The sequence below is a fragment of the Lethenteron reissneri genome, chromosome 22 (genome assembly GCF_015708825.2).
Source record: "Lethenteron reissneri isolate LAM-NWPU_2019-01 chromosome 22, ASM1570882v1, whole genome shotgun sequence".
Classification (NCBI taxonomy): Eukaryota; Metazoa; Chordata; class Hyperoartia; order Petromyzontiformes; family Petromyzontidae; genus Lethenteron; species Lethenteron reissneri.
The window spans coordinates 794,522-812,997 of NC_083800.1; the positions used below are offsets into that span (position 1 = coordinate 794,522).

At 60.3% G+C, this 18,476-nt stretch overlaps 1 protein-coding gene across 3 annotated transcripts in view; it reads right to left on the reverse strand.

Moving 5' to 3' along the window:
* Positions 1-308: 308 nt before the first annotated feature.
* FBXW4 (F-box and WD repeat domain containing 4) overlaps positions 309-18,476 on the reverse strand; it is a 48,468-nt gene continuing 30,300 nt past the window's right edge. The window contains exons 7-10 of one of the 3 annotated variants that reach the window (XM_061556218.1): positions 16,722-16,787; positions 14,311-14,451; positions 1,648-1,789; positions 309-1,169 (exon numbers count right to left, since the gene is read on the reverse strand). In XM_061556218.1, coding sequence (XP_061412202.1) covers positions 1,059-1,169; positions 1,648-1,789; positions 14,311-14,451; positions 16,722-16,787 — 460 coding nt within the window. In that variant the 3' untranslated portion in view covers positions 309-1,058. The remainder of the gene's footprint in view (positions 1,170-1,647; positions 1,790-14,310; positions 14,452-16,721; positions 16,788-18,476) is intronic. The other 2 variants (XM_061556219.1, XM_061556220.1) reach the window with 2 other exon arrangements.

The window sequence follows — 18,476 nt, forward strand, 5'->3', positions numbered from 1 at the left end:
TTTTTTTGTTTGCATTCCGACCGCAGGTATTGTGGCCAATGCAAACATAACTCCTTGTAAAAAAGGTGTCAGTTTTGTTGCCAGATAAAATGGTAAAAAACTAATTATCACAGTCATACCACTCTCTAAAACTCACCATCACACATACCACAACACTCACCAACGCCATAACACTCACCATCACACTCTCATCATACCAGGCACTCACCATCACTCTGCACGAGGACAGGCACAGAGCAGGTAAAACTCTCAACATCTTTACTCCTCCACACGCACTCCCCGCCCAGAGACATGACCCCCTTGCCCAGAGCCCCCTACTGTGACCGGCCCCCCCCCCCCATGCATGCAGTTCCAGTCAAGACGCTACGCGGGGTCACGCACCCTGGGAGGCAGGAGCAGGGGCACGGCAGATATGGGGAGACACGGGGAGAGACTGGGAGACACACAGAGGCAAGGAGACAGACAGAGAGAGGAGGGGGTAATGGAGACATGAACACACCGGGAAGACATGGACAGGAGACACCGTCCCGCCAAGGCGTCCGAGAATCAAATAACAGCCCCAATATTTCCCCTGCCACCACCACCGAAGCGAGGGGAGCAAGGAGAGGTGGGGGGGAGGGAAGCAGAGGCAGGGCGAGACGAACAGAGTAGAGGGAGCAGGCAGGGAGAGAGGTGGGCAAGGGAGGTGAGAACCAGCAGAGATTGATAGAGGTGAGGCTGGGAAAGCGACAGAATGAGAGGCAAAGAGACAAGAGGGGGCAGGGAGAGCGGACCAGGGAGGAGACTGGAGAGGCAGGGAGGTGGAAGAAAGCAGGGAGAAGCAGGGAGATGGGGGGACGGGGAGATCAGAGCTGGCAGGGAGAGTGAGAGACAGGAGAGGCGCGGAGGGAGTCAGGATGAGAGGGAGAGAAGGGAGAGCCGGCAGGGGGCGCCGGGACACCAATTTGCGACGAATTTCCACGCGACTCCTCGGTGTTAAGGCATCGGCACCGAGGAGCTTCGGCAACTCAGATGCAGGTGCGGGGGCCCAGTGTCGTGTCCAGGTGTTCCAGGTGTTGTCAGGTGAAGTCCAGCACGCACACCTGCGTGGCGACGGCCACGTACAGGCAGCGCGTGCTGAAGCGGAGGCTGTACACGGGGCTGCTCACAGGAGACGCCAGGTTGAAGGTCTACGAATGGGGACACGCAGAGACACGCGGAGACACACGGGAACATGGAGACACAGAGACATGGGGCACTGTCTATTGCTTCTACAGGGCATTCATTCACAAGATGGTGACATCACCCAAACACTAAAGACAAGCGAGCAGGCTTGGGCAGGATGAGTCACAGCTCGAGGGACGATGCCCATTCGTCAGGAACAACAACGCACTGGCAGCCTGTGACGAGAACACGTCCAGAGAGGACGTCGACCGAGGAGATGGAGCGATGATGGAATCAGCTCGTGTGTCAAGGAGCAGGTGCCGGGTGGGTCGCTGCATCGGAAGGATCGTGAGCATTGGCGCGGTGCGGTTTATTTTGGCGCACGTAAACGCCGCCGGGGCAATGACGGCCCACGTTCGATGGGGACCTCATCACGACCGTCGCTGCCGCCGCCGATGACGACGCCGACTAACGAGCGAGGAGACGCCGTCGTCTCGCGGGCACCTGCAGGCAGCGGTGGTGGCGCTTGTCCCAGAGGCGCACGACTCCGTAGTGTGCCGAGCCGCTCGCCACCATGTGGTTGCCGTCGGCCTGCAGGCAGTAGAGGGCGCTGTCGTGCGGCTCTTCCCACTCGCGCACACACTGCCTGCAGGGGGGGGCAGTGGGGGGGCACGGGGGGGAGTGGGGGGGCACGGGGGGTGGGGGGGGGCACGGGGGAGGGGGCACAGATCACAGGGGGATAAGGGATCAGAAAAAGGTGGAATATGGACGTTGGGTCAGACACGCCGGGTCGTACGCGCTGGGCCAGTGACAAGGGGTCAGATACAGGTCACGGGGTCAAAGACAAAGATCCCCCGTATAGTTTAACACGTAGGCTTTCGCGACCAATATCATCCATAATAGAGGTTTTTTGGTTTAGATCGCGTATAGCTTTTAACAGACTGTTGGAGCAAGTGCTGTTAGCGAGTAGCACCTATGGAGGCCGGCACGGCACACGAGGGGGTGGGTGGCCAGCACCACTCCTGGCGGCCTTTGTCTCCTCAGTGCTGATGTTGACACACCGCACCAGGTACTCATTTAAGGTTGAATCTATCTTGGTTCGAATATTCGCCACTGGTATTGGTCGTGAGCAGGGATCGAACTCGCCGGGTCCTTAGCACAGTGCGCTCACCGCGACCATTCCGGGGTCAGACACGCGGGGTCACACACGCAGAGGTCAGACACGCGGGGTCACACAGGCAAAGGTCAGACACGCGGGGTCACACACGGGGGGTCACACACGCGGGGTCACACACGCAGAGGTCAGACACGCAAGGTCACACACGCGGGGTCACACATGCAGCGGTCAGACACGCGGGGTCACACACGCAGAGGTGAGACACGCGGGGTCACACATGCAGAGATCAGACACGCAAGGTCACATACGCGGGGTCACACACGCAGAGGTCAAACACGCGGGGTCACACAGGCAGAGGTCAGACACGCGGGGTCACACATGCAGAGGTCAAACACGCGGAGTCACAAACGCAGGGGTCAGACACGCGGGGTCGGGCACGCACGACGGGACCCTCGGCCACTCTCGCGTGCCCCTCCCCCCCCTCCCCGGGGGCCGCGTCTGCCCCATCACCGCTGCTGCCCGGCACTCGACGCCGCGTATCTCGCAAATTCCAAAAATTCCGCGGCATGTTTCCCCGTAACATCACCTCGCTCCCCGAGCTCGCTCCGAGGAGGAGGCGGCGGCGCCATCGCACGCCGCCTCAAGGCGCTCCGGTTCAATACCCGGCCAGGATCAACTCTGTAAATCGTCCATACCTCGTCGCCACCTCTTTCCACGTCCTCCGGAGGTGTGGAGGACCAACGAGCTCTCCCCAGCACCCAGTGTACTCATCATCATCATTAGCAACAGAAACACAGCGGTGGTCTTTGTATGGAGGTGTGTGTGTGTACTTGGTACGATGTAGTAATATCAGCACTGGGGAGACAAAGGGGGGTGGATGTAGTGCTGATCATCCATCCCCTCGTGTGCCGGTGCTACTCGCTAACAGCACTTGCTCCAACAGCCTGTTTCGAGCTGCACGGGGGATCTTTGTCTTTATATGTTTGGCTGTATTCGTGCTTCTGTGTGTCTGGCTGTATGTGTGTGTGAGCCCGAGTTCGATTCCTGTTCACGATTATCTGAACCGGTCCTGGGCCTCCCCGATGTCGACTCAGCCTCAAATGAGTACCTGGTGCGATGTGTAAACATTTCCACGAGGGATACAAAGGCGACCGGGCGTGGTGCCGGCCACCCACCCCCTTGTGTCGGCCTTCACAGGTGCTCACCGACACTACTTGCACCAACAGTACGCTAAGGCTATACGGGGATCTTCGTCTTCGTACGACAGGCGGCAAGGCGGCGGTGGCGAGAGCATTGCGCTACAAACCCGGGGACCTAAATCGGGGCATGCGGCCACCATCATGAGCAGCACGCGGGATCCGAACCGGTCCCGGGCCTCCCTCCTCCCCACTTCAACGAGCGCGGGTCCCGTCGCGCACCACCCCGCCCTTCACTCGCTCTCACAACCCCTGCCCTAACAGCCTGCGTGCGTGCGTGTACGTGCGTGCGTGTGTGTGCGTGTGTGCATGTGCGTGTGTGCATGTGCGTGCACGTTAATGAGCATGGCTGCGGTGGGGGCTGGATGGGAGTGCACGCCGACTTGGGGGAGCGCGGGGCGGGGGCAGGCTGGGGCGGGGGAAGGGGGCTGGGTGGGCGGGGGGAGGGGGCAGGCTGGGGCGGGGGGAGGGGCTGGGTGGGGCGGGGGAGGGGGCAGGCTGGGCGGGGGCAGGCTGGGCGGGGGGAGGGGCAGGCTGGGGCGGGGGGAGGGGGCTGGGTGGGGCGGGGGGAGGGGGCAGGCTGGGCGGGGGGGAGGGGGGCTGGGTGGGGCGGGGGGAGGGGGCAGGCTGGGGCGGGGGCAGGCTGGGGCGGGGGAGGGGCAGGCTGGGCGGGGGGAGGGGGATGGGTGGGGCGGGGGGAGGGGCAGGCTGGGGCGGGGGGAGGGGGCAGGCTGGGGCGGGGGGAGGGGGCTGGGTGGGGCGGGGGGAGGTAAAGCACGGAACGTCAGGCGCTCGCTGCGTGTTTCCAGCTGAACCCCCCCCCCAGCGCTGCTCCCACGGGGAGGAGCGCAGGTGGGGGGGGGGTCGTGCGCAGGCAGCACGTGCTCACACCGCCTTTGTCTCCCCGGCGCTGATGTTCACACACGCCGCACCGGGTGCTCATTTTAGGCCGAGTCGACGTAGGGGGAGGCCCGGGATCGGTTCGGATATTCGCCGCTGTTTATTGGCCGCGAGCGGGAATCGAACTCGGGTCGACGGATTCGTAGCACGGCGCGCTCACCGCTGCGCTCGCAGACACGTGTAGCTCATATAGGCAAAGGAGTCCACACACGCACGTGTATGTCCCCTTGTAGTACACGCGGGCACGTGCGTGTGTGTGCACACACACGTGCGTGTATGTCCCCTTGTAGTACACGCGGGCACGTGTGTGCACACGCACGTGTGTGTCCCCTTGTAGTGCACACGGGAGCGAGCGCGCGTGCATGTGAACTACAAGGGCAAGTCCCACTCTCACTGAGCGAGCAGAGAGAGAGCAGCTCCAAGGAAGGGAGTGGGGGCGAGGGGGGTGGAAGGGGGGGGCAAGAATGGGGGGGGGTGGAGGGGGAGGTGGAGGGGGGGCGAGGATGGGGGGGTGGAGGGGGGGTGGAGGGGGGGGGCTGTTTCCCACGGCCGAGCAGGGCGAGGTGTGGCGGGAAGGAGAGGAATGCGAGGGGCGTCCAGGAGCAACAGAGAGAGGCTCCTGCCCTGACGCGCGCCGATCCGGCCGCACCACCGTGACACACAAAGACAAAGATCCCTCGTGTAGCCTTGACAGACTGTTGGGGCAAGTGCTGTCAGCGAGCACCTATGAAGGGCGGCACGGCACACGAGGGGGTGGGTGGCCAGCACCACGCACCACCGCCTTTGTCTCCCCGGTGGCGATGTTCACACACCCCCACTGAGTACTCATTTGAAGCCGAGTCGACCTAGGGGAGGCCTAGGACCGGTTCAGATACTCGTCACAGGTGTTGGCCGTGAACTCGGATCGACAGGTTCGTAGCGCAGTGCGCTAACCGCTGCACTTCCGCTCCCCACACCCCCCTCGAAGCCTGGACTCGCCCTCCACCCGTTCCACGCGACTCCGAGTTCCACTCAACATCTGGGGCAGGCGACCACCGCGCTGCGGGGCCACTCCACACAGATCGGTTGAGAAAACCTGAAGTTGCGTTTCATTATTAAGTTAAACGCGGGCCCCCATAATTATTTATTTATGACTCCTACTCCTGCTGCTGCTGCCGAACATCTCACAATGAGGCCTGGAACACGGACACCGCACTCGGGCGCTTCCTGTCATTGTGCAGCGTGACCCCGGCTCGCCGCCACGGGGACCAGGCTCGAGATGGGGCTGGGGTGTGAGTTGGGGGTGGGGGGCTGAGGGTGTGATTCCGGCTGAGAGTTGTGGGAGCGAGGGGTGTGAGTAGGGGGGCTGGGATGTCAGAGTTGGGAGAGTCTCGGGGAGAGTTGGGAAGAGTGGGGGGAGTCGGGGGAGAATTGGGAGAGTGGGGGGCGAGGGAGCCGCAGACGTGATGTGTACATCGCATTATCTGTGTGGATACATGCGAGCGCATTTGCAGGGAGCGGTTGTAGGGGAGCTCGTTTGAAGGGGGTGCGCGGTTACAGGGAGCTCGGTTAGTGAGCGTGCTTGTAGTGAATGTGGTTGTAGTGAATGTGGTTGTAGCGAGCGTGGTTGTAGTGAATGTGATTGTAGTGAATCTGGTTGTAGTGAGTGTGGTTGTAGTGAATGTGGTTGTAGTGAATGTGGCTGTAGCGAATGTGGTTGTAGTGAATGTGGTTGTAGCGAGCGTGGTTGTAGTGAATGTGGTTGTAGTGAATGTGGTTGTAGTGTCTGCTAAAGGGGCTGGAGGGTGCGGGAGGAGGCGAGGGGGGGCGGAAAGGTAAATCGGGGGCCGAGGGAGGGGGTACGTGGGGGTACGTGGGGGTGTGGGGGCGGGGGCTCTGGAACTTCATCCAAACGCGACGGGAACCCCTTGGCTGCCTGACCTCCCCCGTGCAATTCACACGGCGCTGGCCAGACCCCCCCCCCTCCTCCAGGCCCCCCTCTCCCCGTCCCTCATCCCTCCCTCCCCCCCAACACTGCACCACCCCCTCTCCCTCCACGTAAACTCCCAGCGCAGATGTCTTTCCAACTCACTTTTACAATAGGCGTGAACGCGTACCAACACACACACACGCACATATTCACTTACATGTACTCGCACGCATACCAACACACACACACTCACCAAGGCGTGCACACCAACAGACTGAGATGTGCGCGCACACGCAACAACCAGCACCACAGACTCCAAGCATAATCCTAAAGACACCCAGCCTGCAATTAACACCCTCCCATCTCCCAGGCAAATCTGGCCAGCACCCAGCATTAACAACCCGGCACCCTACACCACCACCCTGCACCACCACCCAGCACCACCACCCACCACCACCCAGCACCCACCACCCCCACCACCACCACCCTGCACCCACCACCACCCTGCACCACCACCCAGCACCACCACCACCCTGCACCCACCACCACCACCCAGCACCCACTACCACCCAGCACCACCACCACCCTGCACCCACCACCACCCTGCACCACCACCCAGCACCACCACCCTGCACCCACCACCACCCTGCACCACCACCCAGCACCACCACCACCCTGCACCCACCACCACCCACCACCCTGCACCACCACCCTGCACCACCACCCAGCACCACCACCACCCTGCACCCACCACCACCACCCAGCACCCACTACCACCCACCACCCCCACCACAACCACCCAGCACCCACCACCACCCTGCACCCACCGTCACCCTGCACCCACTACCACCCACCACCCCCACCACCACCCTGCACCCACCGTCACCCTGCACCACCACCCTGCACCCAGCACCACCCAGCACCCACTACCACCCACCCCACCCGCACAATACGCTCAGACGTTCAGCGTTTCCAAGTGAAGGTGTCGGTGGCAGTGAGTTGTGAATGACAGCAACTGCAATGGACACACGCACGTACAGACACGGACCCCCATACAGCCTTTAACAGTTTGCCGGGGCCAGCACTGTTAGCGAGCACCTATTAAGGCCGGCTCGGTACAAGAGGGGGTGGGTGGTCAGCACCACGCCCAACCGACTTCGTCTCCCTAATGTTGACACACCGCACACAACCGACTCGTTTAGGGCTAAGTCGACCTAGGGGAGGTTCAGGACCGGGTCAGATATTCGCGACTGTTATTGGCCGCACGCGGGAATCGAACTCGGGTCACCGGGTTCGTAGTGCAGTACGCTAACGACTGCGTCACCGCTCAGGCACACACACGCACACAAAGATCCCCCGTATAGCCTGAACAGACTGTTGGAGCAAGTGCTGTTCGTGAGGACCTATGAAGGCCGGCACGGCACTCAAGGGGGGTGAGTGACCACCACGACCGGCCGCCTTTGTCTCCCCAGTGGTGATGTTTACACACCATACCAGGTACTCATTTAAGGCTGAGTCGACCGGTTCAGATAACCGTCACTGGTGTTGGCCGTGAGCGGGAATCGAACTTGGGTCGCCGATTGCGTAATGCAGCGTAGCGCTGACTGCCACACTAAAGCTCACCACTCACACACACACACGTGCACACGCACACACGCGCACGTGCACACACACACACACGTGTACACACACACACAAGTGTACACACACACACAAGTGTACACACACACACGTGTACACACACACGTGCACACACACACACACGTGTACACGCACACCGAAGTCCCAACGGCCCAACATCCAAAGTTTACCTCCCCCAATGCCCCTGGCGATGTCGGTGCCTATGTGCCTATGGAGGACCGACGGCCCACGGAGACTCACGGGGGGCCCACGGGGGGGGCACGGGTGGCCTCCAGGGGCGCACGGGGCCCCGCGTGGGCCCAGATTTGTTGACTCTGGACGCGATGCCAGGGAGGATCCACGCTGCACCGGGCCGTGCGCCAGACGTGAATATTTCCCCCTTCTCCTGAACCCCCCCGAACTCCCCCGAACCCCCCCCCCCCCCACCGTGTTACTTCAAAAAACACGGAGCGCGCCCACCGCTCCGCCACGCAGCAGCCGCGTCTCCCCGCTCGCTCTCCCGCTCGCTCTCCCTCTCCCGCAGGATCGGGCGTCTTGTAACGAAGGAGTGGATTATTTTTTGTATGGGCTTGTTTTCTCAAAGGCTCGGGTTTCGGAGTGGCGCGGTTATCGGCGCGGGTGCCGCCCGTCAGAGAACGTGGGATTCGCGATCATCTGGGCCGGCGGCCAGTCGGAGCAGCATGCTGCTGCTGATGATGCTGCTGATGTTGGGACGGTCTGGTACAGGGTGCCGTGCAGGGTGCCGTGCACGGAGCAGGAAGGGTGAGCAGGGCGATGAACAGGGGATGTGCAGAGGTGCTGTTTCGCGTCGGGTGCAGAGAGACGTGCATGGCGGGGACAGGTGTGCAGGGGAACGTGCTGTGATCCCACCTGCCTTGACCCCACCTGCCCTGACCCCACCTGCCCTGACCCCCCTACAGTGACCCCACCTGCCCTGACCCCACCTGCCCTGACCCCCCCTACAATGACCCCACCTGTGCCAATCAGTGTTTGTGCAGAGGTGACCACCCTAATCACGGCTTCAAGAACTTTAAATTGGGAGCTGTGGAGGGGGGGGGGGCAGGGATGAGCGAGGGGGGCAGGGGAGGGGCCAGGGGTCTCAGCCGAGGCCGGCGTCGCCCCGGGGGGTCCGGGGTTTACCGCCGTTTCCGTGGCAACGTGTCAGGGCCGTAAACACGGCAACGCGGGGGGGGGGGGGGGGGGGCGGTGACGTCACGGCGATGAGAGAGAGGGGGGGGTAATGAGAGTGAAGAGAAAGTGGAATTTGGAGAGAGAGGAGAGAGAGGAGAGAGAGGAGAGAGACGAGAGAGACGAGAGAGACGAGAGGGATGTGGGGGAGAGGGTAAAGACGCGAGAGTGCGGAGAGGGATGGAGATTGCGAGGAAAGGGACGAGGATAAAGGGGATGAGAGAGAAGGAAGAGAGAGGAGCGAGCGTGGATACAGAGGGAGGGGGGTGAGAAGGGGGAGAAACCCAAGGAAGGAGAGAGACGTGAAAGGAGGGGAGGGGGTGGTGAGGGAGGGGACAGGTGGGAGATGAGGGAGCGATGGGAGAGAGATGGGACAGGTGCGGGAGTGGAGGATCAGGGATCAGCAGAGAGAGAGTTGACCACCCAGTCGCAGCATCGTCCCCCGTGCGTCACGATAGTGACGCGGGTGACTAATGGGGAATTCATCGTCGTCACCTCCTCCTCCTCCACGCCTCTCCCCTGCTCCCTCCGCCGCTCCCAGCGAGTGCCGGCGCAAGCCGCGTTTCCATGAGGTCATTAACGCATTAACGATGCCCTCTGACCCCCATTTGCCCGTTATTGAGCAGGCCTGCAACCATTCAGCGCCTCCACCAGGCGAGCCATCGCCGCCACGACTCGGGGACAACGGCGTCCACTCGAGAATCGACCGATCGTTGCCGGCGTGGTGGATGCAGGGATAGCTATGAAGCAACCACACACACACACGGTCACGGCGGGAAGAGACGGTGCCAGTGGCCGAGACTAATGATGGACTCGCATCCAAAAGGAGAAGATGAGCGCCCAAGAGGGCGCTGTGACGGAGTCGTGCGTGCGGTCGAGCGATCTCGTTACGCGGAGGACGGCGGGAGATGCTGACGGCTGGGGGGTGGGAGGCCTTCCATTAGCAGCGGATCGACTTCGTGGCTCGTGAAGATGATGAGGTCGGATGTTAACGTAGACACTTGGACTCACAGACACTCAGTCTTGGACTCACAAGGACTCCCCAACTCACAGGGACTCACGCCCGGGTACTCGGCGCCCGTGGATGAGAAGCGGGGACGTGAGGGCTGGGAGTCACGGGGATGAGTCGCACACACGCACACACAAACCCACATACACACGAACCCACATGCACACACGGACCCACACATACACACGAACCCACACACACACACACGCACACACGGACCCACGCACACACACGGACCCACGCACACCCCCCCCCCCCCCCAGCTCGCGGATGAGAGCCCTCGTGCGAAAACACGGCCGGAGTGGGGGGGGGGATAGAGGGAGGGGGGGGGGAACTTCTAAAAGCCACCAAAGTTAAAAATGTTACAATTTGCGTCAGAGCGTAATCATTGATTCTATTATTATTATAATCAACTCGGCCCCAGCGCTGCTGAGACTCTCCCATTCATGTTGCGCCAGCCTCGTTAGCGGCGTGTCTCGCGTGCCGCACCGCCACGACGCTTTCCTGCCACACGCGCCAACTCCCCCCCACCCCCCCCCCCCCTCGGGCCCCCCCCCCCCCCGGGTCCCCCCCCTCCCTTCCCCGCTCGCTATCTCTCCCGATCGCCCTGGGCCTGGACTGCCACTCATGGCGGCCACGATGTGGGGGCACCCCGCCCGTGACGACCTCTACAGCGATACAACCACGACCACTGGCACCCCGACTACTGCCACTACTACTACTACTGCCACAACTACTGCTACAACAACTACTACTGCCACTACTACTACTACTGCCACTACTACTACTACTGCCCCAACTACTGCTACAACAACTACTACTACTACTGCCACTACTACTACTACCACTACTACTACTTCCACTACTACTGCTTCCACTACTACTACCACTGGCACGCCGACTGATGCCACTACTACTACTACTGCCACAACTACTACTGCTTTCACTACTACTGCCACTACTACTACTACTGCCACAACTACTGCTACAACAACTACTACTACTGCCACTACTACTACTACCACTGGCACCCCGACCGATGCCACTACTACTACTACTGCCACTACTACTACTACTGCAACTACTACTGCCACTGCAACTACTACTGCCACTACTACTACTACCATAACTACTAATAGAGGGTTTTTTTGGGTGAGATCGCGTAATAAATATATGTGTCTTTAAACCCGCCACCACCAGACAGCCAATTAAAAAGGTTCGTCACGTAAACAAAACGTGCCAATTCGTTACTAGTTCACTGGTACACACTGGTACTAGTGTACTAGTACACTGGTACTAGTACAGCACATCGGTGTGTTGGAGAGTAAATCCACAACATTTATAATTGTACTCAGATTGTGAATGGTGTGGATTTACTCTCCAACACACTGTACTAGTAACGAATCGGCATATTCTGTTCACGTGACAACCCTTACTAGTTGGCTGTCGGGTGGTGGCGGGTTCAACGACACATTTATATATTTACGCGATCTAAATCAAAAACACGCGTATCATGGATGACATTGGTGCCGAAAGCCCCACTACATGTTAAACCAAAAAATGAAGGCTTCCGCTCATGCAATTGGGGGTTCAAAACTTAAAATTCCCTTTTTTGAGCCGCTGCGACGGCTCCCTCCTGGCCGGCTGCTTCACGCGGTGACGGAACTCACCGCTCCACTCACGATCCGGCACTTCATCCACGAGCCGAGGTGGGAGATCTCACCCGGGGGCCTCCAACCCCCCAAATTCCTCGCAGCCACTTCTGAAGGCGCCCGCGGCAGTCGTGCGTGGGGAGAGCGCGCGAGGCGCGCGAGCACCGGGGGCTGAACAGCGCTCGGGGGGTTTTAATCAAATCGGGGCCCTTGAAATGTAACAAATTAATCGAATCGCTGGGAGGGTGGGGGAGGGGGGTAGGGTGGTTGGGGGCTGCCCGTTACTCTACAACCAGACGCGCGCGCACCGCGAGCCCCCCAAGGAGTCTGGGCCGGGCTCCGTGTTCCACGCCGGGCAGACAGAGCCACGGGGGGGGGGGGGGCAGGAGGGGTGGGGGGGAGACGGGAGACGCTGCGCTGCTGCTGGTGGAGGGTAGAGGCAGTGAAGGCAGGGGGTGGTGAGGTAGAGGGGGGGGGTCCCCCACACCGCCTGCCCCCCCCCCCCCGCCCCAGCAGCTCAGTTACCGGTCTAACGAGCTGTCCCCACGGCGCGCGGCGGACACCTGTTTCTAATGGGCGGCGCGCGGCGGGCCGCGGGGAGCCCACTCGTGAGTTCACGTGCTTTCTGCGCGACGCGACCGGGCAGAGGGGAGGAGGAGGAGGAGGTGGGGGGACTGCATCTGCCTGGGAGCGGGGAGGGCGGGCGGGGGGGGGGCGTACGCCTCACATCTGTCCCTGGGGCACCAACAGAACAACATCGTCAGCAGCAGAAACAGCTACGGCAATAAGAGTCTGCTGTCTGGGGGGGCCAGGCCAGCCCAGTTGCCGCAGGCCACGACCAGCCCAGCCCGAGCCAGAACAGGCCACCCCAACCCAAACGTTGGCCTCACCAACGAAGACCACGTGCAGTGCAGCCGATGTTGGAGCAAGACCAACGTCATTATCAACGAGTAGGCATGATAAATCAACGCAAACAGAACCCCTCTATCCAAAACCCAGGGCATACACCGGCCCAGTCAATCCCACAACCCAGGACACACTGACCCAATCTATCCCAAAAACCAGACCCCAGCAGTCCCACGAAAAGTCAAGACCAGGCTGCCCTTAGCCTACCCCACCTCTCATGCCACACCACAGCCCCCCCCCCCACGCCTCCAACCCCCGACTCCACGTGGCCCCCACTGGCCAGGGCGCCCCTAACGGCGCTCTCGTTACGACGGCGGCGCCCCGGCCGGCAGGGCCCCCTACGGGCCGGAGTCGCACGATCCCAACGCAAACCCCGCACGCTCAACGGCCCCGCACGCTCAACGACCTCGCCGCACGGGGCGCGGGACGGGACCCGCGGTGACGGCCCGCGGCCCCATCGCCCCGGGGGGCTCGGGGTCGGGTCATTGGTCGGCTGTACAGTTCGGGGTAGCAGTCGGATTAGAGTGAGGGTTTGGGCTGGAGTTAGAGTTAGTGTTAGGGGTAGAATTAGCAGTAGGCTAGAGTTAAGGATAGAGATAGCGTTAGTGAGAGTTATGGTAGGGGGAGAGGTAGGATAACCTGACCTGGTACCACTCACTGCCCCCCAATCGCCCCCCCCCCCCCACCGACCCCCACCTCCCGACGGGGCGCAGTGCGTGTGGGTTGTTTCACGCGTCGCAGTTGCCGTGACGACTGCACCGCTCACGGCCCCTCGGTGTTTACGGGTTGTTGTGATCGCTACACGCAAGCTGTGCGCACACGCTCACTCGAGACAAATACAAAGGTCCCCTTAAAGCCTCAACAGACTGTTGGTGGCAAAGTGCGGTGAGCCGGCGCGCAGGCCAAGGTGGCGCGCACGGTGGCGTGGCGTGACGGACCACCGCCTTACGGCTCGCCCCACGCCCGGCAGCCTTCGTCTCCCCAGTGCTCATGTTTACACGCAGCACCAGATGCCCATTTTGTGGCCGAGTCGACCTAGGGGGAGGCCCAGGATCGGCTCGGATATTCATCGGCGGCGATGTTGGCTGAGCGTACGAATTGAACTCGGGCCGCTGGGTTCCCAGCGCTGTGTGCTAAACGCGACGCTAGACAACGCGTGCTCACACGCGGCCTCTTGGCGTGAGCCATGGGTGACGGCCCGCTGGGGTCACGCAGCACAGGGGTCCACACCAAGGGGTTGCACGGGGTGCGGGCCAAAATGGGGGTGTGGGGAGAGGGTCTCACCTGGATTTTGGGTCTTAGGAAAGGGGATCTCACCTGGACATTGGGTCACATGACAAATAGGGTCTCATATGGACCTGATGTCTCAAAGGAAGGGGATCTCATCTGGCCTTGAGGGTCTCAGGGGATGAGGTCTCACCTGGACCTGGTGACCCCAGAGAGAGTGTCTCCCATGAGTCTGTGCGCACGGGACGATGGGGGCGAGTGGTGGGTTGTGCAAAAGTGGGGTCGGTTCAGGGTGGGTTGGACCCGTGGTAAGGTTGGAAACTGTGGTGCAGTGGCACCATGGCGGAGTGGAACTGTGGTGGGGGTGGTGGGGTGGCAGCGTGGTGGGTGGCAGCGTGGTGGGTGGCAGCGTGGCGCCCCACCTCATGCTGCAGCGCGTGTCCCACAGGCGCAGGAAGGTGTCGTGGCCACACGACAGCAGCACGGAGGGGGTCTCAAACTGGACCCCGAGGACCCCGGCGCCGTGTCGGAACTCCGAGCCCAGGGAGCCCAGCAGATCCCCTCTGCGAGAGGACACGAGACGGCACGGCACAACAATCGACGTTTCATTGACTCGCAGTCAAATTGAGACCGCCAATCACGTGGCTGGAGCAGTGACTGGTTACGTGATCTTGCAGACAAAGGTCCCCCGTGTAGCCTTTAACAGACTGTTGGGGCAGGTGCTATTTGAAATCCTCTATGAGGGCTGGAACGAGACACCAGGGGTTGTGGTGTGGCCAGCATCACAACCCAGTGCTGATGTTGAATCTACAAACACCCCACAAACAAGGTCCAAGTTAAGGCCGAGTCGATCTACATGTACAGAGGCACACGTACGTACACAGACAGGCGCACGTGTGTACACACAGACCCCCCCACACGTGTACGCATGTCATGCAGCGCATAAACATGAATCTCCTTAGCAATAGTGGGAGGGGGGGGCAAGACCACACCCCTCCAACCCCCCACCACTTAATTCAATAAGGTCCCCTCGGTGGCCTGGGATCTCAAACACGTGCACGTGCGTGCGTGTACGTGTGTGTGTTCGTGTTCATGCGTGTACGTGTGTGTTCGTGTGTGTTCGTGTACATCATGTATTAGTGAGAAATCGTAAACATGTGCACGTGATTGTACGCGTCTGTGTGTTCGTGTGTCTTTGCTGGTATTTATGGATGCATGTGTATACTGATACGTTTGTGTATGTGCGTGAATTAGTAACTCTGTAAGTTTGCGAGTATGTGACTGTGTGTGTGTTGATGTGTCTTTTTGTGTGTGGGGAGCGGTGGTGTAGTGGTTACCCCACTGCACTACAAACCCAGTGACCGATTTCAATTCCCCGAAATCAGTCGAGTACCTGGTGCGGTGTGCAGTAAACATCGCCACGAGGGAGACAAAGGCGGCCGAGCGTGGTGCTGGCCACCCACCCCCTCGTGTGCCGTCCCGGCCTTCACAGGTGCTGCTCGCTAACAGCACTTGCCCTAACAGTCTGTTCGGGCTACACGGGGGATCTTTGTCTTGCGAGTGCACGAACGAGTGTGTTAGTGAGAATGGGTGCAAGTGGGAGTCTTACTGAAGGCTGCTCAAGGCTATACGGTGTGGGGGGAGGGGGGGGGGGGTCTTAGCACTGTTGTTCACGTGTTACCTGCGCGAGAATAATAAGATCTACTCCCGGGCCGATTTGCCTCCAGATTAACCAATGAACAATTAACGCATCAACTCCTCGTGAGCGCGACTGCTTCGAGAAACCGGCGCAGGTGTGTGGAGGGGGCAAGTGTGGAGGTGGGGAGGGGGGGTCGTGGATATTCGCGGCAGCTGTTGCTGCACGCGCTCGGCTCGTCCACTCTACAGTCGGCAGTGCTCTCCGTAACCGCGCCACGGACGCTTGCTCCATCTGCTTTTGATTAATTGGACAACTTGGGCGAGTCGGCGGCGGCGTCACCGCGGGACAAAGTTGACCGCACTTGAACGTCGGCGGCGTAGCAACGTCCTCGGCATCCTGTTGGCTCTGCTCGCGATCTATCAGCCGTGGCTGTCGCGGCTGATTAGGGCCCGGCACGGCGAAGGAATTCCTCTGCTCCCCCCCCTCCATCCCATCGCAAGCTCCATCTCCTCCTCCCTCTGCACCTCGTCCACCACTCCCATAGATAATCACCACCGGTACCATCACCTCATCCACGCCTACCTACATCACGCCGTCCCCACCTCTGCTCTCCGCCAATTGCTCCTACCTCCGTCCCTCCACCCCTTCCCAATTCACAAGTGGGACACGGACACACACACACACGCGCGTGGTTGTGGCACAGGGGCTGACACACACCCCGCACTGCATGCGCGTGAGCAAGCATGAGAGAGATCCATCACACACGTGCACACGAGACTGGATGCTCTCAGAAACAAATACCCAAGTCCATGGCAGCCTGTACACACACTCGCGTGTACACGCCAGCGAGAACAAAGACAACAATCCCCCGTATAGCCTTTAAGACTTGTGAGTAAAGTGCTGTCAGCGAGTAGCTATGAAGACCGACTGACACGACACACAAGGGGGTGGTCAGTGACCAACACCACGCCCGGACGCCTTTGTCTCCCCAGTGATGTTCACGCACCGGTCCAGTTACTCATTTATACGACAGAGTCGACCAAGGGGAGGCCCAGAACCGGTTTGGATAATCGTCGCTGGTATTGACCGTGAGTGGGAATCAGCTCGGGTCGACGGGTTGGTAGCGCAGTGCGCTAACCACTGCGCCACCGCTCCCCGTGACGGAGAGAACACCGCACAGGCAACTCGCGCCACCTTTGCAGGTCCCAGATGCGGAGGGGCGCGTGGTGTCCGCAGCAGGCCGTGCCCGTCACGAACGAGCTGCTCACACACGAGACAAAGACAAAGACCCGGCGCGTAGCCTTAACACACTTTTGGGGCAAGTGCTGTTAGCGAGTAGCACAACTACTACTACTATAGCTACTACTATAGCCACCACTAATACTACAGCCACCACTAATACTACTGCCACATCTACTACTACTATAACTACTGCTACAGCCACCACTACTACTACTATAACTACTACTACAGCCACCACTAATACTACAGCCACCACTACTACTACTGCCACCACTCATACACAGAGACGAAGATGCACCTCACACTCATACACAGAGACGAAGATGCACCTCACACACTCATACACAGAGGCGACGATGCACCTCACACACTCATACACAAAGGCGAAGATGCACCTCACACTCATACACAGAGACGAAGATGCACCTCACACACTCATACACAAAGGCGAAGATGCACCTCACACACTCATACACAGAGGCGAAGATGCACCTCACACACTCATACACAGAGACGAAGATGCACCTCACACTCATACACAGAGGCGAAGATGCACCTCACACACTCATACACAGAGGCGAAGATGCACCTCACACACTCATACACAAAGGCGAAGATGCACCTCACACACTCAAACACAGAGGCGAAGATGCACCTCACACACTCATACACAGAGATGAAGATGCACCTCACACACTCATACACAGAGGCGAAGATGCACCTCACACACTCATACACAGAGGCGAAGATGCACCTCACACACTCATACACAGAGGCGAAGATGCACCTCACACACTCATACACAGAGGCGAAGATGCACCTCACACACTCATACAGAGGCGAAGATGCTCCACACATACTCACACACACAGAGAGGAAGATGCTCCCCACACACGCAACGTGCACACACAGAGACCCCGGGGAGAGCCCACGTCGTCTGTCGGCAGACACCGTAAATCAGCACGCCTGGTGCCGTGTGCGAGCATCGGCAATTGGGGAGACAAAGGCGACCGGGTCGTGGTCCTTGATGCGCCGCGCTGCTCCAGCCCGTAATAGGTTCTCGCGAACAGCAGCGCTCGGCACACCACCAATCTGCCCCCCACATGGAGGGCACCACCATGATGATGATGTACGCGCCGCCGGCCGCTAGGGGGCGGTGTGGGATGAGCGTGGCTCCGCGGTCTTGGCCTGATTGGTGATCATCAGTGAGCCAGCACCGCCCCCCCCCCCGTCTCCGTCTGACCTCCTCCCCCCTCCTCCTTCACGACCGGATTCTTAACCGCAACTCCCTAATCGGATCAAGGGGATCAGGTGACGACGAACCCCGTCTGATGGGGATCAAATGAAAATTACTCCTGGGATTCGGACCCCCACACACAGGGCTGCGGTGAATTCGACCCCTGCCCCAGACTGTAACTCCTGCCCGCAACCCCTGGAGCCAGCTGCATACACCCTAATCCTGACCCCAGATGTAACATGATCCCAACGCTTACCCTAGCCATGGCCCTTATCTTGACCTCAACCCCAAAGCTGCCTTTCACCTAATCCTGACCCTAAACCTCCCCAACACCTTCATCCTGACCGTGACCTGAACCCTGACGAACTTGAACCCTGACTCGAACCTAACGCCAAATTTAACCCCAACACCAACATAGACGTCAGAACTTTACCCGAACGCCTCTCATCCTCGCGCGAACACAAACCCCG